Source organism: Onychostruthus taczanowskii, unplaced genomic scaffold (assembly GCF_017590055.1).
Source record: "Onychostruthus taczanowskii isolate IOZ18803 unplaced genomic scaffold, ASM1759005v1 scaffold4, whole genome shotgun sequence".
Taxonomy (NCBI): domain Eukaryota; kingdom Metazoa; phylum Chordata; class Aves; order Passeriformes; family Passeridae; genus Onychostruthus; species Onychostruthus taczanowskii.
The window spans coordinates 8,830,588-8,858,155 of NW_024501459.1; the positions used below are offsets into that span (position 1 = coordinate 8,830,588).

The following is a 27,568-nucleotide window of genomic DNA, read 5'->3' on the forward strand; positions in this document are numbered from 1 at the left end:
ACTTCATTATTTCCATACTCATTTTGCTCTGTGGAGCTGCCAGGGTTCTGAGGACACTAAAATGCCCAAAACAGCCTCATCACTGCACTCACTGACCATGTATTCTGGGCAGCTTCATGTTCTGGGTGAACCTTGAAACCTGGGCTATGGGTAGCTTTGCCTGTAGTCCCACCTTCTGCTGTTTGTGATAGGACTTTCTGGATGGACACTGAACCTGGTTAAATATCTTGTCCTGTCTCATCATCCCTGGACTGTCAAGCAGAGCCTTTTGTTTTCCTGGTACTTTCAGGGGGAAGCCACTGCACTGTGTTCACCGATAAGTCCCAGCTTGTCTTCCTTCAGGGAGTGGACCGGCTCTTGCTGCTTCCCAAGAGGAATATCTAGTGCTGGTACAGTTTTGCCCATGTGTAACATACTCCTGGCTTGTGTTGTCTTGAAGCAGACCTATGAGTTCGATTAAGGAGGTGGGAGGGGAAGGGGAAATGCCAATTTCCAGTCACAAGGTAGATGGTAGGCTTCTTCCATTGATTTTCATCTTGGGACTAAGGGTAGCTTCCAAAAAAGTCTATATCCCTAATTTGGCAAAAGGATTTGAAAATTGATCTCCAGAATGTAATCAGGATTGCAAAGGGGGGAAAAAGATACTGGGTACTTAGGAGGAGTGTAAGATAAGGCAAATGCTGAGCAGTGTAAAAACAGCAGTGAAATGTCCTGAAGATCTGGCTTTAGTTTTTCCAAGTATTTAACACATTTGATGTTTTATAAACAACTGCATGCTTTATAGAAGGCTCAATATAAGTTATTAGAATTTTACTTATATCTAGATTTTTTTTAAGCTCTAGGTTTTAGCTAGTTATTAATTATTTGGAGTTCTTTATCAGGACAGGAGGGATTTTAGCATCTGGAATAAATAATTAGGATCTTTCCCTGTGAAGTATAACAGCCTCTAAAAGTAGGAGGAAATTGTACTGGATATATTCTGGGAGCATAATCAAATGAAAGGAACGCCAATAGGTTTTGATTCTGCTTTCATTTAAATGAATAACCAAATTTTCATTGACTGCAGAGAATGAATCCATAATACCAGCACTATTATGCCAGACCCAGACTAGCTTGAATGGCTGTCAGCGTGTTTAGTTCACCTAATTAATGAAACTATTCATGTCTCAAGACAGAAAGCTTGACTGGAAATGAGAAGCAGACCACATGTAATCAATGAGGTTTTGTCATCAACCAGCCAAAGAGTAGGTCTAATCAAACCAATACAGGACATGACTGCAAGCAAATGAACATCAGCACTGTATTATCTACAGCCAGTGCATCATCACAAAACTTAATGACAAAGTATCACCCAGATTAAGAGGAAAATAATGTCTGATGCTAATCAGTGCTACTTGCTCATATTGTAATACATTTCAAAATATATTGAGTGGCAGCTGAATTCAAAGTCAAGACAAAGTGAAGCTTGATTGAATGCTTAGCAATATATTAGATGCTGTTCCAAAATAGGAAAATACATAAAGCTTTTATACATTAAGTTGAGTAGGTGTTTGGAATTTTGACAGCACACCCTGGAAAATTAGTAGCTTGGGAAACAGGGAAATAATTACAATCATGTGCCAATTTTAAAGGACATTTGTGGGCCTGATACAGACAGAACAGACAGGAAGCTTTCATTTCTGGACTACTTCCCATGACTTTGACAGAAGGCATTAATATTTGAAACTGTAGCATAGGACTAAATTACATTATCTGGGTACTCACCACACAGCAGTCATGAGGAGAAAGAGAATTTAATTTAGTCTTAGGCCTTATATTTAAGTAAACACAAATCCCCTACCTAATCATAATTCCAATTTTTATATCTAATGTGAGAAACAATCAATGTCTCTCTACTTCCGTAACAAGACATTAAATGAGATTTTAAGAAATTTTCCTCTTTTTTTTTTTTTTTTTTCATTTAATAAACTCATTTATTCAGCCAAGTGAGATGCCTTCCAGAGGAACAGTAAAACCTAATATTCCAGTCACGCTGATCATATGGGCTTATTGTGCCTTTAACACCTCTCTTGATGGCCAAAGTATGTTTGGAGCTCCCTGCATGAGCACTTTCCTAAGTGGTGAGCAGTCAGGCAAAGAGTGCACTCTGAAGATGGAGGTGTGACTGAAATGCTTTCTACTGAGACTGTGGTAAAAATGCATCCCACACACATGAATGTTCTAAGTTCTATGATCTAAATGACCTTATACAAAAAGAAAAAAAACCAAAAACCTCAGTTCAGTGTCATTAAAGTCTGAATATGAGTCTTCCTGATGGTCTTTCATATATCTGACTGCCAGAAGAACAGAAAACAGATATTCTGTACCAGCTAGAATACAAGTAGGACAACTGTCTGTATTGTGTTTTAGAATGAGAAGGGCAGAAAACCAGTGGAAATTCCTACATTCTCCCTAGATATTCTCAACAATTATATTTGCCTTAGGCTAAATTAGATCAAAAGAACTGGGGACATATCCCTCATGATAGTTGGGATTTCAGTAAATTTCAAAGCAGTTCAAAATTTTCTCCAAAGTAGAAAATTTGATATAAAGTGAGGAAGTCCTTCTACTGTTCTTCTACTGAGTTCTATTTCCATGTTTCAAAATGCTAGTAATCCCTGTGAACCTTCCTTAAAACAGACTCAGTGGGGAGGACAAAGAATAAACCAGCATGAAAAATGGACTCTGCTCATGTTCAAAGGAAAGAAAATCACAGATGCTGAGGGCATTTCAAATGTGCTGAACCACAACCATTTTCTGTTTCATTCAGAATTGGTTTGAAGTGTGTCGTGGAGCAGGGCTGTCAGTGCAGTGTGGAAATACAAAGCTCTGACAGGTTTTTAAAACTGTGATACATGAAAGCAGGTCTGCTCTGAACACCATGGGGTGAAATGGAAGAAATCTGCTTCCCTTTCACCCTTCGTGTGAAATTTGCTGTTTCCTCCCATACAGGACTGCTTAACTATGCTTCTGTGGGAAATGAGACTTTTTGTCAACCTAGATTTTAACAGTCTGTCTGCTGAAAAATAATTTGCTTCCTGCATCCTGCAGTGACAGCTATGTGGTGTTTCAGCTACTGCAGAATAGGATGGAGGTTTGGTAGGACAGACCAGAGGAGCTGTTGAGGTAGTTCTGTGTTGAGCTCTTGTTAGTCCAATGCTGTATATCTGTATATATCCTGTATAGCTACAGCAGGAGAGATAAAAAATTGCTCCATTTTCAGAGCACAGCCAGGCCACTGGGGTGCAGTCTTGGGATAAGCACATTCACAGGAGTGTATGTTGTTTAGTCTGGACTATAAACTTCCAGTTGCCAGGCCAAAAACTCTTAAGATTTTTATATCCTCATTTCTATTAGATGTTATAAATGTATGTACTTGGGATCAGGCCTTCTTTGTTTCAGATTCCAGAAGCACTTAGATGAGAGTTAGACTGCAACCTATTTGCCTACCAGCCCACTAGGTGTACCTGGAGCAGAGCTACAGTCACTCAGGAGTTTGGTATTTTTTCAGTCAGAAGGGAGGCATCTGGAGATTTCAGAGAGACTCACAAGCCATTTTGAGCAACATTGACATTATGGTATAGGTACTGAAATTGTAGTTATCTAAAAGTAATATCAGAAATTGTGTCATGTTTTCCAGAGGTGACTTGGGGCTGCGTTATCTGAGTATATACATATATATCCAATTGGTGTTCAGATATGGATCAAGACTTTGAACTTGGTTTCTGATGTGAATCCTGTCTTTTCCTCATTTAGGGGCTAAGTGTCCAGATATATCCATCACTCTGAGAACAAAGCTAATTCTCCTGTCCATTAGCAAACTCCAGTAATTTTACAGTGAGCACCTAAGTTCTTCCAATTTATTGTAAGAAAAGTCTTAAATCCTTTTCTTGAGGCGTTTGTATTTGGTTACCTAATTGTAAACACTTGTTAAAATTTCTGAAGCCTAATCCAAACTATTTCCATGATACTTAGCCATCAGAATGCTTTTTAAAATCCCACCAGGCTATCTGCACTTTTTCTAAAGGAGTAGCTTTAAGAATCTCATCTAGATGACTAAAAAATGTAAGATAAATGAGGTAATATTCATAGTGTCATTAACTACCTTCAGAACAGAAGTGAAATACCAATTCTTCTAAACAAGCTTGATCTTTCACTTATTGATCTTTCACTTACATTTATTATGTATGCACATTTTTCATACTCACATGAAATTCCAGTATTTAACTCCATTCATTATGTATTTGTCTAATTTGGCTTGAGTCATTGTTGAGAGACCTTTCCCCTTAGCTGCCAATCGCAGCGTAAGGCAAGTTATATTTAAACGCTTACTGGCAAAATTGTCTGTTATTCAAAGATTCTGGTTTATATTCAGATCTTCCTCTTCTCTTTCTTTTAAAAATGTCCTTGAATATCTGAATGTCTCAGCTAAACACCTAATGACAGGCTCTCTGACCAGCTCCCACTCACTGTGAACCTTATTATTCATGCTGCCTATGCACTACCAGACACATCAACTATCCAAAGAATTTAAAAATTGTGCATAATCTGGAAGATCAGAACTCAAATAGGTCAGTTATTTGTTGAAACATTAGAACAAATGCCCAACTAGTTTTCCTTGAGGATAATGAAATGCACCACAATAATCTGAAAGTATTTCTAGACAGTTGTCATATTTATGTTAGGTACCACATAATCCTTAGATGCATGGAAATATCACATATATTTTCCTTATCCTATTGCAGGGTTGTAACTAAGTTAGGAAAGGAGTATAGTTAATTACTTTAAAGAAATTAAGAAGCCTTTTCAGACCTAACATGCAATTAAGTATTTACTTAGGGTAAGTCCCTAATTCATGGAATCTGTTCTGCTTCAACATCTGTAAAACATAAATAATACTTTTCATTTGACCTTTAAGTTTTTCTCTTTCCTCTACATAAAAGCATCCAAATGCAGCTTCCAAGCATCTCTATCAAAGTTTTTTTCATGCCAATCAACAACTGAATTCCTGATATGTGCACCAGTAAACTTCTGTAGTCAACTGCCTGTCTGCCTCTTGCTGGCATTGGGGCATGCCCAAAACTATGCAAGTCTCAACTGCAATCTAGTAATCTATTTAACTTCTTTAAAAGCACAAAGTTGACATTCTCCTGCGTATTTCATTAGCAGGAGCTTTGTCAGAATACAAATGTCAGATCAGAGCTCACACACAATCTTGAGATTGAGGTACTATAACCAGGTCGTCCTCCAGAGAATTCAGCCCACATGTGTGTATTGATTTTACTATGAGTAAAGCACTATATACACTTCCATGACCACTGAAGAGGAAGATCTGTGTCCTTTGGACTTTCTGGCGAATCAATAACTTTTCAGAAGCACCAGCTGAGAGAGGGGTTGCAGTAATGAATCACTCAGTTTTTTTGGCAGAGGCTTCTAGGAACAGCTGAGCCCCAATTATTTCACCACATAACTATAGATTATTCCTATAATAAGGGCTTTCATGAACCAGACCTGCCAAGTCAGGCACTTGTCGATACTCTTCAGGCTACTAGGTTAGTATTTATTCTGAAGCTATCAAAGGAGAAGCTATGAAATTTGCTGAGTCTATAATTCTGCTGGTGATAATTAGCTCTGCTTTGCCCTAAATGTTCTAACAATTGGGTGAGGTGCAAAAAAAGAAAAAAAATGTTCAGCAGTATTTCTGTATTCTGTCTACATAGTGAGTAAGAGAAGTAAAGTTTTACATCAGTGTACTAATTATTTAGCATGGTCTCATTCTCTAAGCATACAAAATCTTTTTTTTTTTTCCTCAAGTACCTTGAAATTAAATGACTTAGGACTTGGCAAGGAAAATAAGAGCAGCTGAGGAAGAGGGGGAAGGACAGGTAAGTAAGGTATGATGAGTAAGGTCTTTAGACAGAGGCCACACTCAAATCTCAGATCCAATGGCAAAACCTCTTTTGGCTTCAGGTGCTTCTAAATGAGCCTCTCTTTGAATGAGAAGATGAGAGAAAGCTCTCAGTCTTACAAATGAAACTGCAAGAATTATCAGAATGGCAGTATAAAATATTTCCAAGTTCAGTTCCTGCATGTCATGGGGATTGGACCCTAAGCAAGTACACAGAGCATTGTATATTCAGGAAAAATTTTATTTGAATGGGGTTTGGATTGAATTCAGGGTGACTTTTTTCTCAACAAATTTGTTCAGATAATAGCTTTGTAGTCTTACTATGATTTGGGCTGAGAAAATTTTATGAACTGTAATTTTGTAATTCTGTGAACCCAGCCAAAACCTAGGTAGAAATTTCGGTATGGTTGGATTACAAATGCAAAAGCAAGTGATGGAACAAAGAAATGTGAAGAACAGGAAGTTTTTTGTACTAAATAAAACTTCAATTCCAGTTCTAGTTATGTTTTCTTTCTGTTTTTTCCCCAGTAGAATTTGTATAACATCAAGTAACTTTACCTGCTGCAAACAAAATCCAACAACTCTTTTGTTTTCTGTGATAAACAAGATATTGAGGATCTCCTTTGAAACATGGACTATTGACTACTGGAAAACTTGAATTACTAAATATCTGGGAATTAAATTATGAAGACTGGATATAGGACTGGCATTGTTCATTTTAAGTGCCTTCCTATATTTTTAGTGAAGCATTTAAAATATCAAGGGTCACCCCTTCTAGAAAAAACCATAAAGATACCTTTTCATTGTTGCACAGTATTTTCAAAATTCTCAGACATGTCTGCTCCTACAGATTCTGCTCCCTGCATGAAGTTTCATGGCTCAAACCTCAAGATTTAATTAAAATAAACAGATGAATAGAAATCTTCTTCTTACAGGTATTTTTTTTATTCAATGGTTGCAAAAGGAACTAATATGAATGGAAGCAGTTGAGCTGTCACATCTTGTTATCCCTAGAAGAATTTGCAGTGATCTATATTCAAGTAAGTTGTATTAGTTAAACTTCCTTGCTACCTATCTCAGAAAAAAACTCAGGGCTGGTATCTTAGAAGCTGTGAGCAGCTTGAAAAATCCTTGTAACTTGTCATTTGAGCAGACTTGCTAAGAATTTAAATAATGCTATAGGATGGAAACTGCATCAGTTGTTTCAGTTTTTCAGACTCTATTTGGGAGTGACTCCTAGAGCTGAACACTGGCTAAAGAATACCAGAGCTTTGCTCTCTAGAAACAGCTACATGCACCTGAATTGGATTGGTGTAACCGCCTCTGGAAAGGAAAGAGCCTCAATAGATTAGGGAGTTTGCTATTCCAGTGGTTCCAGAGGCAAACACCCACCCTTCTATGGATTTGCCTTTTCTGCAGTTTAAGTGTTAGCAAAGCTATTTCTGCATGGCTCTATTGAAGCAGCAGAGAAAGGGTTAGTTAGCTTGAAGAGTACGTGTGCTTGGCTCTGACTCATTAATGTCTGAAGTAACTCCAGTTTTATTACACCTTGTTGAAATACTAGTCATGGCACTTATCCAGAATGTCAAGATGCTTGTTTTGGATGGAATTTATAACACAGAACTGAACCTGGATTTCAGCATGGTCCATGGCCTATTACTGGATGAGGGAGTACTTTTCATGGATTTGCATATCTAAATGGAGAACTTGATCAAAAGCTGCTTATGCCTTGAGTGAAAAAGAGTAAGATTTAGGGCCCTGAATGCTTTTATTTCTGAAAACAGACCATATCAGCTGAGTTTGTGAGTCTGTACAGGGCTGTGTTTTAAAGTCTCCAGAGTATTTTACCATAAGCTTTCATATTTAGGCCTGTAGCAAAAAAAAGCTTCTTGAGGTAAGGCTTTTTGCAGCATGATGGCTATGAACAAAAAACCAAGCTACAACTATATGTCTGCCAGGTTTTTCTGGTGAAATGAGTCACTGTCAACATCACATCTTGCATCTGTGTTCTGCTATGTATGAAGCAGCAACACTTTGAATGCTCTCACTGTAAAGGCTTTTTTGCCAGACAGAAGGTAGTATTTTCTTTGATACTCTAGTACTTTGTTAGCTTTGTCACATTGAGAAGGTGTTTTATATTTTGTATCTTAAAAAACCCTTCATTTTCTAGAAAATATACATAGTAATAGAAAAAAATAACGCTTATGCAGGTTTTTTTATGGTTGATACTCCTTTTTATGGGTGATACTCCTGGCGGAGCTCCTATATGAGCTCCATATACTCTAGAGATCTTACCAGATAGCAGCATATGCTCATTATGATCAAATTTTGAGGAGTACCGATAAAGAGAATTTCCACTGATTTCACCAATATCCCTACAGCAGACAGTTCCATCTTGGTGAAAAACTGAACATGAAGGTATAAGGCATATTGTCTTAGTGAGAGACCTCCAAATTCAATTGGTACGAGAAATAATGTAATTAAACAGTTTAAAATGTAAAGAAGTATAAAAGAAGAATAAACTCAAATAATAAAGTTTTCTATCAAGCAATCACAGAAATGTATCCTCTCCTCAAAAATCAAATTTTTCTAGACCAAGCCTCATGAGGTTGTTATTGTATTGATTTCTGTAAAGGACAGTTCTATAAAGAACAGCTCATTGTAGAAAATATTAGCCCTAAATTTTTTTTCTATATGTTACCAAACTGAGTCCAAAGCCTTTCATGAAGAAAGCTGCCACCAAATGTTGACATTCGAGGTCAGCAATGGGACAGAATCAAAATAGGATGAAAGTTGTTTCTGCCAAACTTTAAAACAATTAAAGTACTTTTGTAATGTGTTTTGCTTTACTTGGGATTTTGTTTTAAAATATTTTTGCATTATCAAACTTTGCCTGACTTCATATCATAGTTAGGTGATGGGAGTCAAGACATGTCTACAAACTGTAGAGAGAACAGCAGAGGAAGACAGGGCTGGAGCACATGACAGACAAGGTGAGGTTGAAGGATTGCCACTTACTCAGCCATGTGAGGAGGGGGTTGCAGAAGAAAAGCCAGATTCTTCAGATAAGTTGAGAGTTGAAGCATAAGATGTGATGGGCACAAGGTAAAATATGAGAAATGCAGTGTGATTAGTGTTACAGGAAAAAAACATGCATCACCTTAACCCCTGGCACATTCTGCCTCAAACAGGCTGTAAAATCCTGGAGATTTTCAACACTCAGCTGGAAAACAACAAGCAATTCGATCTAACTTTGAAGGCAGCATGGCTTTCGTGTCCCCTCTGACCTGTATTACTCTAGCTGCTGAATCGATTGCCACTAGATAGTCTTCAGCCACCCACATGTTCCTTCCAGTCATGCTGACCCCACACTGGTGGCCAGCTGATCAGTACAAGCTGTGGGTTGTGACTCCACAGGCCTCCTGCAGGTGCTAGATGTTGTGAGCCACAGTCTCAAATATGTCTATCTCTGAAAACTCTTGCTAGGAGAGTTGCATCAGGAGTATTCAACAAGTGGCACTGCTCCTCTGGATTCAAACTTTGTGATGGGAAGCTGCCTAGAATGGTGTCAAATGCTCAGTGGTTGGATACCTGGGTTTGAAAGACCAGCTGTTGCAGAAAGTTTCCTGTCTACATAGCAATGGCTCATCCTCTGCAATGGTGGAGACTCAGAAAGACAGATAGAATTCAAATGGCACGGATCCCTGAGCAGGAGGAGGAAGAGGGGCAGGAGCAGGCTAAACTCAATTCTGCACTTCAGCTGTCAGCTGTGGATACCTCTGGCTGTGCTGCTTCCCTGATGCTTTACAGGTGCCACAAGAGCAGCATCTGTGCAGGTGTGGAGGGATGCAAGGTAAGAGGTGTGCCGGCCGCACTGCAGCTGCGTGGCAGAGTGAAGTGGCAGGTGAAGTGGCAGGTGAAGTCAGGCTGCTCAACAAAGATCTAGTCTTTAACTTGACCTTCCCGTAAGTAGTTGGGCTCTTTGCCCTTTTGTGGATCTCAGAGATAATGGAGACACATATTTATGGTTCTTTCCATGCCAAGAACGTGAATACATGCCACTTATCCAATTATTACTATTGACTTCAAATGTGTGGTGAATGTGTCAGCAATTTCATTCCTGTCAGATGAAAGGAAAAAAAAAAGATTGAATATAATAGTTTCTGGATAAAACTATTAGATGACAAATCAAGTAGAAAGGTGAATGCCATTTATGCCATTTTGAAACCAGTACCACATTTTCAGACCTTCTCAAATATTCCTGACATCTATATGGGAGCTGAGAGATTTCATTTTCTGTAGTAAATACACTTAGAAAAAGCATAACAAGGAGTAAAAGTAGAAGGAACAAGGCATTCCAGACTATTAACTATAGTCAACAACCATCAAATAGTTCCCTACAGTAGTTACTTGAACAATGAATATACAATGAATAGACTTTTTGACTAAGAAGTCAGAATGTCATTACTATAATAAAAAGTTTCAATCCAAGATCATACAAAAAAAAAGAGCTGTAAGAAATCTTCTAAGTTTTAGGCCTGGATGAGAGATGGAGAACAGAATCCCAAACCAAAGCTTTAAAAGAAGATAACCTATGCATATAAATATAACAAGTATTTGAGAACTTAGTTTTCTTTGCTGACAATAAAAATAGTTAACCTCAAGGGAATCCAGAGATGGAAATCTGGCTAATATATAGCCTCCTCATGAGGACTGGAAGACACTGCTTCCTCCCTTTTTTGGAAGGGTCTTTGTACTCTATTATTAATTTTTCAATAGGTGACTGAGATACTGATGATAAAGTATACATGTTTTCATCCAAACAGTGTAGCAACCAGTGACAGCACAATGATTCAATGAAACTTAGAGAGCCAAGAATAAGCATTGTTTTCTTAACTGTCTCAATATTCTAAAGAAAAATGTACTTTTTTTAAAGAAAGTTGGTTTACTCTAAGTACACTTTTCTGTTGAATCTTTTTTTTCAACAGCACCCAGCTAATTTCTTTTTTGTTTGCTTGTTTGTTTGGACTTTTTTTTGTGCAGTCTTTCACACTGCAAATCATAAGGAATATATTTCATATGTTACAGATATGGCTTAATTTGCCTTTGGACCACAGAATGGATTAAAGGATGTCTCAAAACCCTTTTTAGCCTAAATTTTCAAAGTTGTTATGACATTCTAGCATGAACCTGAGCTTGCCCTGACCCACAGCCTGATAAGGAAATACAGTCAATGTTAATATTGTATCATTTGGGGGTTTGCACATCTGCTGGCATCAATAGAAAAGCAAAGCTCGTTATTTACTTTGAATGTTAAAAGTCTTGAAACTGACAGTATCCGGTCATTTAGAACAAACAAAAAGTTACTTCCAAAGCAACCATTACCACAAAAATGTTTCTTTTAGACTTAAGCATACTCATTTTGTTTTGTTTTAGTTTGTGTTAAAGTTATGCAAAATAGAAGCTAAGCATGAAGGTACAGTTTTGTCTGCTACGTAAGAGTGGCATTATTGAAATCAATTAAACCATTTCTGTCTGCTCCAAAATGTTATTTCATCTTAAGCACTTTGTAACACAACTGTGTGTGCATTGCAGGAGTAAAAATTACTGTCTGCCATGCCTTTTGGGAAGATTCTTGCTGTCTTACCAACCAGGATTTTGCATAAATTGTGTAGTATATAAGATCTTAATACAGCCAAATGTAGACTGGGGCTGGGGGCGGGGGGGATGGAATATGGAAGGTTTACCTTGTGTGAAGGTTATAACTGAAAAGTTCCTACTCGCATTCTGTTGTAAATATTAATAATAGTTGGCCTAGCCAGTGAAATACGGAGAATCTTCAAATTAACTGTGCTTTGGTGTTATTTTTTCAAGGCATTTATAATCAGACATGGAATCTTGTACTTTTTTATCCCCTCTTTTTTATTCCTCAGGTATCATAAATACAGCCATATATATAGACACACATGTACATACACATAAATGGATATGTGCATGCACATATTTAAATATGTTCTTTTATTTTGCATTTGCCTTGGCTTTTTTACTTTTCCATTTGTCCTGTTTGTCTCTGTGGCCTGGTCTCACATTTCCTGAGATGCAGATCACTCAGCTCCTCACCACTCTGTGCTCATGAAGCTACAAGTTCTGTGAAGTTAAGCACATACATAAATACTTCCAAGGAACAAGGACTTGGCTGTCTCCAGGCACCTAAATGTAAACATCTGGATATTCTATTTAATTTTGCAATTTCTATGACTTCTATTACAACAAGGCTAGCATAACTGCCTATGTGATCCTACTGACTCCCCTATTAGGTGCTGGAAATACTATGTATTTTACATGTAATATGGATTGCCACCAAATTGTGGTAGGCAATTTCTGTCTCTGTGCCTTTGCATTTTGCCTTGTATCTAGGAGTTTCTAATCATTCTGAATTATGCAGTGAATCTTTTACTGACCAAAAAATTTGTTCAATTTCTCATCACTTTTTAATTACTGAGTTTTCCTTCTCATTTGTAAATATGTTTAGGATGTTTTATACATTACATGATGTCAGTTTTTTTTTTTCAAAGTATCACTTGCTCTCCAGATGCAGAACTTGTTTGGCTTTGCTATTTAACACCCCCAACCAAAGAAAAATCTAATTGCTACTAAAAGCATTAGCTCTGATGAAATGTCATATATGTACATTTAATATGTCTTTTAATAATATGTTTTCCTTGCATAAAGAACACTTGCCTTAAAAGATTCTAAAGATTTTAAAATTAACATATATGTACATTAGAGGAAATGCATACATGACCAATGAAACTGAAGGTAGTAAGTAGTTAAAAATTTTGTCCATGATATCTGTTGAAACCAAAGGAGAACTGAAACTATTTAGTAGATATTGTGCTAGAATTTTTAATCCCAACTGAAAGAAAAAGCTTTCTAAAATTTTTAAAAAAAATTTTAAAAACTGTTTTTCACCTTTCCAGTTCTGATATTTATCAGTAATCTTCTACCAAATTTCATAAGTTAGTTATTGTTTTGCTATTAGATTTATATTGTATTCTCTAACATATTCCTCAAATTCCTACCTTTATTCACCTTAGATAGCATCTTTGTCCACAGGAATTCTTGATATATGTGTGAGTAATAATAATATTACTTAGACAAAACACTTCTAAGGAAGGAAGTTGAATTTGGTCTGGAGTTGAAATCCACTCTTCACCTCACAAAGACTTTGTGCAGCAATCTAGTACCTTCTAGGTCATTTGGCATTAAATCACATCAGATTAATTCTCAAACTGCAAATCACTAGTTCAGTCTTCTGAAGCCCCTTTAAGGATTTTGGATGAGCATCCAAACCTGGTGCAGCCTGATCTAAATTAGTTTGTATGAGCTGATGAGATCACAAAACAACAGGAACTATTGTTCATTTCTGCCACCACATAAAAAATACAACGACCATACAAAGGAAAGCCATAAGGACTTGCTAATTACATTAAACAATTAAATATGAACATTTGCATGATAACATCTCAATAGTTAAAAGTTACAACATAAAGTACTCATTTATAGTAGAAAACTATGACAATAGCTGTTCACTGTGAATCTGAAAGTTATTGCTGACGGCCAGACAGAGTAAAGAAAAGAGGGAGACATAGGGCAGAGAAAGTTTTGGTTTTTTCCTGTGGCAGTTACACCTGTGAAAGCCATACCCTTTCCTACCTCCTGGCTAGCTTGTGCCACGCCCAGTGGAATGAAGATCTAAATGCCCTCATGCATAGACAAGAAGAGTTATTGTTAAAGGTGCTGACTGAAAACTCTAGGTTTTAGATCTTTAATTGAAACTTTAAGGTGTTTTGCATATTTCTATTGGAAACATAAATGTGTGCTCCACTGCAGAACTGGGCAAGACAAGGCCAATCCAAGCAATCTGTATCTTTGCCAAGGCTACATAGTTGTTGTAGTTTTAGTAGTGGTTTACTCTACATAAACTTATAAAAAGGGATAAAACAGTGGGGTGAGTGGAAAGTTCACAACACCTTTTGTAATGCATTAAGCTGTACATTTTTGTTTTATAAGGAGAAACATGTATACCAAAGACCTTTACTAGCCCTCAACATATTATAACCTACTGGAAGATTTCTACTTTGCCCACATGTTAGGAATTCCTAACTGAAAAAGGTAATGCCTTTTTCAAATGCTGGTAGAGAGTAACACTTTTATACAGAAAAGTCAGGCCTGGCAGTCTCATGACCTAGTCTAACACAGAACAGGAAAACTCTTCTTTCTAGAATCCTGACACAAGAAATTTGAAATTTCTGAAAAACTGAAAGGCTCTTCAGCATTATCTAGAAGTGAAGTTCAGGTGAACATATGCAAAGTGCTGATAGAAAATATATCACCACAGAAATGACTTTGTAACATGTAGAATTTTTTTTTTTCAGCTGGATCACACCTTTGCAAGGTTTTATACATGTTTTAAATATGATTATGCTGTGGCTGTCACTTTGCCAAAGCGTTGGGTAGCATTTTAAGAATCTTTTGGGAGGCATATCAATATCAAACCGCAAATTTTAATTGCAGTTCATTGTACAGAATATATATGAAACCTATTTGATTTCTAGTCTGCCACTGGAGAATTTTTTTATCTATATGTCCCAATTTCTCATTTTTATTTTGTCCAAACTGACATTACTTTTGTCATTAGGATAGATCAACCACTGAAATTTATATCTTCCCAAACCTCAGTTCCACTCCACTTATTAAAAGCATACTAGCTCTTCTTGCAGTATGCATTTTGCACATATTTTATATCTGATTTTATTGTAATCACTCACTTCTTAATGTTCCCTTGGCTCGTAATCTTTCTGCTCTGCTTGGCATGCACCTTGGACTATATCCAAAATAGCCTCTGATCTTATTTTCCAGTAGCTCATATAAGAAAACACAACTGATCTTATCCCTCAGCTCATTGCCACTGTCATATTCCACATAAATTTCACTAGTCATCCTATAATTTTTACTTCACTTGATCTACACATTTAATGGAAGCTCTGTAGGACTTATGAACTAATCCCTTTACAGGTCACTTTTATGTCCAAGCAATCTACAAGTGTTGCTTCTCCTGTCCTCAGTGATCAGTGCTAATGGCAAATCTTATTCTCTAATTGTTGAGCTCTAAGAAAACAATGTTATTTTTTCATCTCTGAATCAGTTGGGACATCTTTTTGTCCATTGGGAACTCTATCCTCCAGTCCACCTGGACACTGAAGGCTGCATGTGTCCTCATACTCTTTACTTTCTGTGTGGGCATAGGGCAAGTCTAATTTACAGCATATAAAAAGAAAGGCTGTGTTTTAAACTGTACTCAAGCAGTTTCTTCATCTCATGTTCTCGTGTCAATTCATTCTGAAACTATGTTCTGATTCCTTCCTTGCACGCCTGCTGAGCACTGCTGGCAGTATGTTTTTCTTTAATCCTCTGTGGGGCTCTTAACTCCATTATCACACTCTGTCACTTTATCCTGTGCCTTGGAGTCTGAGGGCAGTATTTCATATAAGAACATTATGTCTTAATCCACTGATTTTGATGTATATAAGCTTCTCTTTCAACAGTCTTGTAATTATATTATGTTCCCATAAAATAAACTACAATTACAGTCAATTTCCTGATTTAGCTACTACACAGACCAATTGCATTATATTTGTCTTTAAACATATTGTATACATTTGCATTTTTGATATGTTGTTTTTCAAGCTTCTCATATGTGAACTGAAATGAAATTACACTCTGTTTTGTACTTGTAAAGGAAAATGTCTTCTTTCCATTTCCTTCCTTTTCAATGCTCTGCTTTCTGTGAACATTTAAAACTACTTTATAAATACTTTAAGATATATTAAAAATGTTTTAAAAATAATTCCCAGTTGGCAGTTTCTCTCCTGTTCTCTTTAGGTATTATTCTCACAGGAGGGAGAAGTAATTTCAATGTCTTTCAGAAACTGGAACCAGATAATTTTGAAACATAATCTTGTGGTTTTTTGTTTGTTTGTTTGTTTTGATATATTGAAAGAAAATCTGTAAAAGATGTCCATATGCTATCCAGTTTTTGACTGGAATGTACTTGTATAAAATGGGTGTTATAATGGAAAGGGGATTCATATTTGAAACAGTAGTTTATTCAGATGGCAAGAAACATTAACTAGAAGGTTAATACTTATTATTGTCAATTTACTTCTAAACTAATAAGAAAATCTTGTTAAAGATTTGGTTTTGTCATTGAACAGATTGTAACTTGTTAACTTGTGCTAGTGTATATAATATTGGAATCCCTGTTCAAATCCCCTGCAGTAGAAAACAACTCATCAATTTGGATCAGTCAGTCATAACTCTATGAAGAAATATATTTCTGCATAATGTCATTATGCTCATGCACATTGAAACAACTGGACATTAATTGTTAGGCTAAAAATAAGTAAACATTTTGTTGGTATGCTAGGAAATAAATGATTTGGAGAAATATCACAAAAATGAATATTCTAATAAATGAGGCAGAATATAAACTTTTCATTGTTGTAGACTACGGAACGGGTAAATGAGGACACAAAGAGGGAATAAGTGCAGTAACTGAGATTGAAACATTGTAATAAAGAATGCTGAGGAAAGGACAATTGAAGGATTTCAACCTCAGTGCAACTTCAATACTAGCGCAGAAGTGAATGCAGCTTCATGACAGAGGAGGACGCTTGCAATACATTAATTCTTTCTACAGAGCTGCTATGGGACAAATAAGTATTTTTATGACTTAAGGACCTTGAGTAGAAAGGCAGAAATTGTGATTCCCTGAAACAAAACTTTTTTCGTAGTGGAGACAGAAGACTGAGGAAATATCTCCTAATGTCATTGGAACAAAGGTGTACTGAAGCTCATTACATTCTTTATAATTGAACTGAAACATCACATCTGCACAAAGTGCCAAACAGAATAGAAGTATCTTTAAAGAGACTTCTTTAAAGATAAACAGAAGTATCTTTACTACAAATGTTTCAGCATAAAGCAGATGAGAAGCACATAACAAAGCCTAAAGTAACTAAAACTGAGATTCCTATCCTTGGAACCTATGTTAGTATCTGAATTGAGAATATTTAGGATAGATCCTGGGATACAGAATTTTTTCAGTGGCAGAAATATATATGCCAAAGAATAAGGCAGAGGAGATAGTGGGGTATGTAAGAAGCCTTTACTCTGACTAGAGAGAAAACTCAGTGTAAAGTAGAAAAAGAGAGAGACGCTGATTTTGCTGTAGGAAAATTCTTTATCAGTGATCATCTGGATAATTTTGTGTGATGTGCTTAGGTTCCAAAAATTAATAATCTTTATTTCTTTTTTACCCCCACATTCTTATAGAATTTGAAGAAGAATATCCTTACTAATAAACAATAAAGTAGATAATGTACTTATCTACTTGCTAGAAAATGTACTCATCTATGCTGAGTAACTCGTGATAGTAGTCATAAATTCTAAATAGGAAGTGAACAGGAGAAAAGAAATAGGAAATACATGAGTAAAATGGGTACTGCATTCCTGAATGGGCTTGTGGATGAAGTGTTTTGTAGAATGCTTACCACCACCTCCATCTCTGTATCAGTTCAGATAACTATCTGAATTGATTCTCCCAACCTTTTGAAGTGTTCCAAATACCACTTTCCTAAAGCTCAGTAATAGCTTTACCTTGTGTACATAGCTGTACCTTGTGTACAGGCTCACAATATGTTGATGATATTGACAACAGTGTTATCTTACATTTTCTCTGGTTTGAACAGAGTGCTCATTCATACTTTTCCCCTCCCTCCTCTCCTCAAGTGCAGCATATTGCTACTTAAAAAAATGCTGCACCAACAAATCTGGCAGAAACATAAATTTAAATATTCCATTTAAAGCTTCAGGTTTTCTGTTATTTTTACCGGTTATCTTTACTATGGACCCAATAGTAAGGATGGATCCATAGTCTCTGTCTTGCAGGTGTGATTCCAAATCTCTTGGAATATTTTCCTCCCTTCCTAAGTACAAGTATGTAAATGTGCTGTTTACTTTGTCCATTTGGCTAAGCTGTCATCATAGCATAGTACAGCAAGCCTGGCAGATATCTTTTCCTAATGAACCATGATACCTGGTCTACAACCCTTTCCACATTCTCCAGTGAATTATTATGCTACAATGCATGATTCTAGTACTTTTCTCACTCATTCTGTGTGTGGTAACTCACACAGTTACCTCCCTTAGTGGTTTCCCTATCAGTTAGTATTTATGCTTCTCTCCATGTTATTTTAGCTTCTGTGCCACCATTTAGATATTGTCCAAAAGTCATTATGTAAATTCACAATTGTGAGTATCCATTTCTTTTCAAAAAATCTCTCCTCTACATAATTTGCTGAAAAGCCTTGAAAGCCAGAAAAATTGTGACAAATTTTTTATGCTTATCTTTGATAATGTATTGAAGTCCCTAAATTACAGTTTTGTAAATCATGAACAAATGCTTATCTAATAATTAGAAAATAGTTCTTGCTGTAAAGAAAGCCACTATGCTAAATTTCTATAGCATATTATGGAAAACCCACATTAATTCTACACGGGTCAATTGGCATAAATATTTTAAACAAAACATTCAAGACTGACTTCACAAATCCAACCAGAATACAACTGTGTAAACATTCATAAACAATTTATGTGAACACTCTAGTAAGAAGATTTAAAGCAGATCTACCAGTGATTACAAAAAAATTAAAATCTTGAGTAACTCTTACAAAATACAATTAATAGTTCATTCCAGTATTGTTTATAAGCAATTAGTATCTCTATATGCGGTCTATATTTCCATGCTTTATTTCTTTTGAGGGAAAGTTGGTATCAATCCACTTATTATTTTTTATATACAGTCTGGAATTTAAGTTTCCTGATAAGAACATGATTCAAGCTAAAATATTTATGTGAAATAGAAAATACATCGCTCTATTTGCATGAAAAAAGTTTCCAGCAAAATAACTGTCTACATATTTTCATAAAAAAGCTTTGGCACATAGGTAGTCTCCAAATGAGCCTTTCAATTTTGCTGGAGATAATCCTTTATTTCCAAATTGTTTAGGACAATGAAGCTTATGAAATTTAAATTGCTTTATCAAGTGCTGGAAAATTAATCCTAGATTAAAAATACATTTTTAAATGTTATTAGGGTTGTCATGCTACTAATAACAAGCCAACCTTTTCCCTCTATTTTCAGACAGGAGACAAATTCAATTACAGTTTTGCTAATTGTCTGATGTATGTTCTTATTGTAATGCATATTATTTAAAATGTTTCAAGTTCATACTTGCTAGTGGAAGACAGCTGTATGGCTAAGATTTGGTGTATCAGGTGGAAAATACAACTGATTATCAAGGCATCAGCCTATGAAGACCTGTGCACACATTGCTTTGGGAAAATCAGTTGAAACTTTCTGAAAGCAGTTAGATGCAAAAATGTTAAACACCAATTACTTTCGCAGCAGAAATATAATTCTCTCTTTCCAATTAAGCAAATCAGTCATGATGAAGTAACCTTGTGTCCAGTATTTTCCATGAGAAACAACCCAAGGGGATGTGTCCCAAGCCAAGAATTTTTTCCACTTTAGAGAGAATCAGATGTGTGTGTGATGGTTGAAACACTGCCAAGGGCAAGTATTCAATGGCACATTCAGTCCAATGTCCTTGTCTTCCTCTTCAAGGACTGTAATGGGCATTGGCATTAATATTTCAAGGACTTCCTCTAATTTCATATCCCTCCAAGAATAAGCAGCAATCACCTAAGGAGATATTATTACTGAATAGTTGCTAAGCTTCCTTCTACAGGAAATTAAATGGGATCATTGCTAGCCTCTCTCTTACTAAAAAGCAATACATACACATCTCTTTGCCTGGATTTCTGTGTGAAGATAAGAATCTTTAGGTTAGTAAATTTTCCATTTTTAAGCTCTTGTCCCTGGATATTGTCTTCAAATCTAGCTCTCTTAAGCCTGGAAAATAATATAGAGTGGCATTGCCAAGTCATATATTTTTTACCACTACTCCTTTTGTGTTGTTTTTTTTTTTCCTCTCTGACTCTACTTCCTGCAATCAAATAGCTGTAGCAGAATCTTTGCCTTCATTATTAAATGAAAAAGTTACTAGAGATCACAGCTCTGTGTCAGGAGAGCGGGCAGGAGAGAAGGGGAGTTCAGAGGTCTTGAAACTGTTAAATTTAAAGGTTTAAAATTTATTTCAAGGTATCTCTTCCAGATTTTGGATTAGAACTGCTTCTTTTGTTTTTAAGTGTTGGAAGATTACTGATATGCTGATTACTGATATTACTGATTTACTCATTTAGCACAATCCTGTTCATTCTTAGGCCTGTTCTAGTAATAAAAAACAGCCTCCTGTATGTTTTAGGGATTCCTGATGGGTAATAAGAATGCCTTACTGCTCTTAATTTGTATTATTAAGAGCAGAGAAGTCGAAGTTGTATAAACAAAAGCAAACTCAACCATCTGAAAATCAGTTGTCCTAAACTTTCACTATCTAAATTGGTTCTGCACTGTTCACTCACTATTCAGCAGCTTTAGTACCATTACCTGCTTTCAGTAGCTTCCCGAATGAGGGTCTTACAGGCATCTAAGGCTTGATAGCCCTCCTAGGCTAGTTGGCTGTGACTGATCTCCTCTGATGGCCCTACCTCCCTGCCCTTGAAAACACATCATCTATGTTTATCTCTAGCACCTGAAACACCTAAATTGGATGTATGTTTTTAGCTAATAAAACATGTTGAAATGCTTGGTGGTTCAGAGCCGACAAAACTACCACTGCAAGTAATTAGGATACAGTTAGCAGTACAAACATTTATAATAATTATGCAGTGAGTGTACAAACATATTATAGGTTTAAAGACCCTAAGTAAACTTGCTGTCTGAATGCAAATGTAAAGGCTGCAGCATGAAGCAGCATTGCCAGCTGAGTCAGATACAGCACTTGTTCATGGCCATGGCTGAGATGTCCCTGCAAAGCAGTTTGTGATGCAGTAACCCATGTTAGAACAGTATGATTCTTTATTCCCCTCTAGTGGCTAGTCTGCATAGTATTAGTTACTAGTCGAGGGCTAGGACTAAACCAGACTCTTGGGACAGCAGGACATGCCAAAAGGTTTTGGTTCAGTCCCTGTTGCCATCCTCACTACCAGAATGCCGATTGTGCACAGAAAAATGGTCTGTGCTCTGGCAGTGATACAGAAGGAGGAGAAAGGAACAGGTTTTGAAGGGTTGAAATTTTATGTTCTTAGTCACTACCAAGGAATTAAATTAATAGTTTTATCACTCAGAAAGGAAGAGGAATGTAACTGTCAGTTTGTGTTGCAAGTCTTTTATTTAATTACTTTAGTCCCTGGGTGTCAGTGAGGCTGAATATGAACCTGGCCAATCCATCTCCAGGAGGGTACTAAGAGTTCTGTTTTGCAGCTGAACTGCAAAGCAGAACTCTGAATAAAGCCTGTCTGCAGTCTTCCATGCTGCAAATAAGAGTAAATTCTCAGAGCATATTCATCATTGAAATATATTTAATATATACAGCCAACTATATTACCAATATTTTCATAAGTACTGCTACTTCTACTTATGTTAATGTGTAGCCAAACAGAAAGAAAACAACTATAAAGATGCTAAAAATGGATATAAGCTGCACTAAAGTCTTGAAAGAGTAGTGATGTCTATTAATGGTTCAATTGCTAATATGATATGAGCTAGATTCTTCAAGTTGAGATGGAATTTTTTTTTCTGAATAGGATGAGAACATTCCAGAACAAATCACTGGGAGCAGGAAAGTGAGCATGATACATGAAAACAAATTACAGAATACATCTGAAAATAAGAGGAGTCAAAGAGGTAGACACTCATCCTCCTTAAGCACACTGGGAGTTTATGAATCTTGGATTTTCCAGTGATTTGGTCTTGTCGTTATTGAGAGCCTGAGGATAATGCAAACTTTCAAGTTCCTAAGAGCTCCCACTCTGCTGAGAATAGGAAGAGGCTGTTCGTGATCAAGATCACAGTGTATAAAGGACAAAATATCCAAAACATGGATTGAATTCTCTATGAGAACGAAGAGGCAAAGAAATTCTTGCTCTTTACAACAAGCTTGGGTCAAGTCCAGGTTTTGAAGTTGCATGGCTCCTATCTTGGTGTGAACAGAAAACCATACAAAGGATATTTGAGTTTCCTTGAACTCAAGCTTGTGGATATATTATCATTTACTGAGTACATTTTAAAAAACCCCCACCAGATAAAATTAAGCATACAAAATCAGTCCTCCAGTGATATTATTCCCAATTCTGTCACTTAACTTGATATGGGATAAAAGGTAAATTGGATATTTCAGCATAATACAGTAAGATGCTTCCATTTTTTTTGAGAACATGCTATTCGAGCACATTCATTTTTAGGGGAATACTAAATAAAAAGCAAGATGACAGCTTGCTAGGTCAGGAACTGCTAGACCTTCATTATTTTAAACAGCTTGGAGCATTGCAATATTTAGCCAGTGTGTGTGTGTATGTGTGCTTTTTCAGAAAATTTTACAACAGGGGTTTGTAATGTTCCAAGGCTATGCTGTGGCAATAAAAAACAATGTCTTATTTACAAAGTGCAGGAACTCAGGGATTTTATTCTCCTGGATGTAACTTCAGTTCCTTTTTTTTTTTTTAAGTACGAGGATACTTTAAGAACTGCATTTAGTCAGCTGTTGACTAATGGCTCTTAGCTCTTCATGAAACAGACAATGACTTTGCATAGACTATCAAGCTCAATAGAAACAACCACAGTAATGGAAGAAGAAATCTCTGTTGTAGAGTTATTACATGAATGGAAACACTGGCAAAACAGAAAGCTTTCTAAGGAAAACATCACCAGATTTTGATGAATACCACCTCTTTTGATGTACCTGCTACTTTTTCTCTTCTCTGTAATTGTTTTTGAAAGGTTTGTTAAGGAATTTCTGATGACTTTTGATAGCTGAAACATAAAGCACTTAATGGGAATCAGAAAGCCATTTAAAGAAAGCCATTTAAATGTTTGTAATAAATTCATATATTGCCATTATATTTCTCTCAGATTGTAATGTCTCTTTTGTACTCCAGATGCCATCTCAAAAAATAAACTTCGTACAGAGCATATGGATCAAATTTTAGCCAGAAGGGAAAAAAATTGTTGACTTGGCACTTGGTATTTGTGACCCACGGAGTACTTTTACAGCCAGCCAAGTCATCAGTTTCCTTTTCTGCTAGGCAGTGGCAGCTCTGACTCCTGAAGAACACCTTTGCATGTGAAGCCCGGGTAACTTAACTCTGGCAATGATGAATGGGTATTGCAACTGACTGTAACTTAGAAAATTCAGTGCTCAGCATTGGAACTGTAGCAAACCTGAAAAACTGACAAATGGATGGCAGGACTGAAATGATGTAGAATACTATGGAATTATTTAATGGGTCCCTACTCTAGCAAAGTCCTTGAACTAAGTAAGTCAAACCAGAAAGGACCTATCAGAAAATGCACACTGTTCTCTTGAAGAAAAGATTGTAGGGTGAGAAACCCACTAACATAACGATGGTAAGAAGCAGGGATCTCAGATATCACAGACACAGGATAAGAACTGAATAGTGTGGTCACAAGCATCTTAAAATTAGCCCTGTTATTTTGACTCTTTCTCCTTGTTTTTTGGGAATCTTGTTTTGTGAGAGGAATATATTTTTTCTCGGAATACTTTTCATTTTTTGGTGCCTGTGTGCAAATCCTTTCAGTCACTTCTGTTCTTGCAGTTCACTGCTGAGTGTTATGTAGATGTGCATGCTGTATACTGCTCCTGAAAGAAAAATATCCATGAAATGAAACGAGGACCATAGCAAAGCGCAATACAGAGACCATATTTTATTACTTAGCTTGTAAAGTAATTTACTGTTCAGTTGCTCATACAAAAAGGCTGCTGAAAGTAATAAAAAATTCAGGCATGCCTAAACCAGTAATTTAAATCAAAGATATTTTTTACTTTGTTATTAAGATGAAAGTTAATTTTAAAAGACTGTATTAATATCAGTTTTAAAAACGTAGAATATTGTAATTAAATTTTGAAAATGTTTTTCCCCTAACAACTAAGAGGACAGCAGGGACATATCCAGCTTTCTGTACTTATTTGCAAATCACATGTATTTACTTATTGCTAATTTGGTGTGGCTTGTTGTAAACCTAGCAACAGTTTTTGTGCTTTCTTGGGAAAAAAGAGAAAAGACTGCTATCAGTAAAGCTCCTTTTCCTAGTATACTGTCACTCAGCCTATGCTCTCTGCAGGAGACACCTAAACTCCCATATTTTAGCACTCAGAAAGCTTTTCCGTCAGGGAACTGCTGAATACCTTCAGCTAGGTAACAGTATCATGAAGCTCTTGGTAAGGAACTGTCTGTGTTCATGTCTCTCTAAAGTACCTAATCCATATCAAAGGATAACCTGTCACTTAAGTCTCATGGGAGCTGTGGGGGTTACAAGACATGCCTGTTTAGAAAGCTAATTCTACATTTGGCCTTGGAAGGCTTCCCAGCCACAGCAGGATTGCTACTGTGTCTCCCAAGCCAACTGGAAAATCTAGATTATATGTCTGGGTGAGAATTAAGAGAAGGAAAAATGGTCTAGGGAAAAAGGAAGCAAGAATGACAACAGACACCAAGAAAATCCAGCATCCTTGGTAGATATTCAAAAGTCATCTGGACATAGTCCTGGGTAATGAGCTGTGAGTCTGTTGTAGCAGGGAGCTTGGACCAGTCCCCTCCAATCTCAACCATTCTGTCATTCAGTGGGACCAAAACACAGAAATCCTCAAAACTCTGAGGTTTTAACAGTGAGATCTTGGCATCTATCTAATTGTACAATATACAACAGTAGAAAGTTATGCTATCTTTAAAACCTCCTTTAATAAATTCTCTTTTCTATTCATATTGCTGACAGTCTTGTTTCTTTTCTTCAGTCCTCTTCCTGGTCTACACAGAGCAGTGACACTTAGCAGGTCCTGATATGGCCATGTCCCTACAGGTCTGGAGGTGCTGCTACTTTGAGAAGTCAGGCTGTGTAGGGCTATAGAAACATATGCTCTCATTTTTGCATCATAGGAGGGGGCATAATTTTACAAAGTGGGAGACTTTTACTTATTGGAGCAGTCTGCGTTCTGGTGAGATTGATGAAATTTTACAAACATCCTGATCTGATGGGACTCATTAGAGCCACTGTAGAGAACCTGAATCACTGGCAATTACCCTTATGATTGTATGATCCTCATTAGGCTGATTAAACTAGCTTAGCACCATATTATGTAGGTGGCACCAGGCAATACTTTGCTGAAGAAGAAACACTAAAACTCTGAGTTGATATGAATTTTAGAAGACTACCCACTGAGAATGCAAATAAAAAAAATGTGCCATTTTTAAATGACTACTATGGAAACAAACACTGCCTCAGTAAGGCTGGGATGAGCACATTCTACCAAATCATTAAAGAATTCTACAGGCTACTGCTTACACTACAGGATGTGCTGCAAGCTCTTTGTAATACACTTACACTTGACCTCCTTCTAGGTAGAAGCTTGAGGTTTAGGTCAGTACGGAGGACTTTGAAGTCAAACAATAGTCAATGAGAGCGGAACTCAGGATCTTTTGACTCCTGACAAAATTCATCCTTTTCTTTAGTGATTTCTGAATCAGGAGATGCTTGTACTCTTGCATCTGCAGAACACTGCTTGATTGGGAACAGGCAGTCTGATTCAGCAGTTGTGCTGAATGTTCCCAATAGTCTTCAAAGCTGTTTTGTGTTTTTAAAGAAAATCCTTATTAAAAGAAAGGTATTTTTTTAAAGAAACAGGTTAATGTTAGTACAGCAGAATCAGTTATTGCAGAAGAACAGAAGTGTCAAACCCCAAGAAGCATGTTTTTGTTTATTTTTCTCTAAAGAGGGAGAGAGAAAAAAAAAGGTTATGATCCTGCTTCCAGAAATGGTGGGATACTAATTACTTGAAGACAGAATAAACACTGATTCTTTGATGTACCTATTAACTCACTACTCTCTGAAGCAAGCTAAATATTTCTCACTTGCTCCATCACGCCCTTGGCTGCTTGCTGGAACTCAACCTGCGACCAGGATGCACCTGCATAGTTACTCCAATTATTCCATTAAAATGCTCACTGTACCTAATTGGGAATTTCATTGGCACCATAAGAAAGGTAGCATTTTAAGATTATTTAAACAGAAATTAAGGGAAAGCGCTGGCTGCAGTCCTTGGTGCTGGCAGCGACTCGTTTCACTCCTCCGCGACCTTCCCCCAGCCGAAGTTTTCGCGTGCCGCTCAGGTGCCTCACGCCGGGCGGCCCGCGGCGCTCACCCCCGCCCGGGGGACCGGAGCCAGCTGGGGGACCCCGCAAAAGCCGGCGGGGAGGGAGGGCTGCGGCTCCGCCGGGGGCAAGCCCGTCGCCGGGCGGGCAGGGGAGCGGCGGAGGCAGAGCAGCCCCCGCCTCCCGCCCGCTCTCCTCCCCCTTCCCCCGCTCCCGCCTTTTGTGCGCCGAGCCCGGGCGCCAACGGGCGCCGGCGGCCGCGGAGCTGACAGGAGCCCGCGGCTATCGGCTTCGGCAGCGGCGCTGTGGCGAGGGCGGCAGCGCTGAGCCGCGGCCGCTCCCGTCACCAAGGCGCTGCCTGGCACAGAAACACAGAGCAGAGACGGACTGACAGACACACGCAGCGCGGAGCGGCGCGGGCTCGGGGGCCGCCTTTGTAGCTGCTCTCCTCCTCCCTGCACCATGCTCCGCTCCAGGCAGCGCCCGCCCGCTGCTCCCTGAGGGCAGCCAGCCCCGTGCCCGGCAAAGCGGGCGACTGACACCCGGCTCCTTCCCCGCGGCCCCAGTTACCTGAGTTAGCTCCGTCCCGGGCACTTTGGCAGCGCCTCCGCCCTTTCCCGCTGTGGCAGCCCTTGTGCAGAGCAGGAGTGAGCCGCCAGCAGCCGGAGGGACTGCAGCCGCCGCCGGGGAAGACGAGCTCAAGCCCCCGCCTCCGGAGCTCTTCATGGCGTCTCACCAGCAGACGAGGATCCAAGCCTACCTGGAGAAGAATAAGATCGGTCCCCTCTTCGAGGTAAGGTGCGCTCTTGCCGGCCGGCTCCTCCGCGGCGGGCGGCGGTGGGGGCGGGGGTGTCCCCCACGATGCCGTGGCCCCCCGCGCAGCCCAGGTGAACGTAGGGGCGAGGATGAGTTTGAGGCGCTGCTTCGGCAGTGCCGGCACCCCTCACTGTCCTGCCGCCCCGCACCACGCGTGTGCCCAGTGTCCCTCCTCTGCGCCCCTCCGAGCGCCGGAGCTCCGCGCAGCCCTCCCTTCCCGGCTATCCCGAGGATGTGCCCCGCTTCTTCGCCCCACCACGAACGCGCCGCCCCCTGCTTCGCACGATCCCGCGCCGGTCGTCAAACAGGTGCCCCTCCGCCCTGCCGCCCACGGCCCGAGTCCCCGGGGCCGCCCCCGCGGCGCTGCCGCCTCGCCCCGGCGGCCGCGGGACAGCG

General features: G+C 38.3%; 1 protein-coding gene across 1 annotated transcript in view; it reads left to right on the plus strand.

Annotated features, from left to right (window-relative positions):
- Positions 1-27,080: 27,080 nt before the first annotated feature.
- Positions 27,081-27,568, plus strand: part of CUNH8orf34 (chromosome unknown C8orf34 homolog) — a 140,106-nt gene continuing 139,618 nt past the window's right edge. The window contains exon 1 of the mRNA XM_041413012.1: positions 27,081-27,149. Coding sequence (XP_041268946.1) covers positions 27,081-27,149 — 69 coding nt within the window. The remainder of the gene's footprint in view (positions 27,150-27,568) is intronic.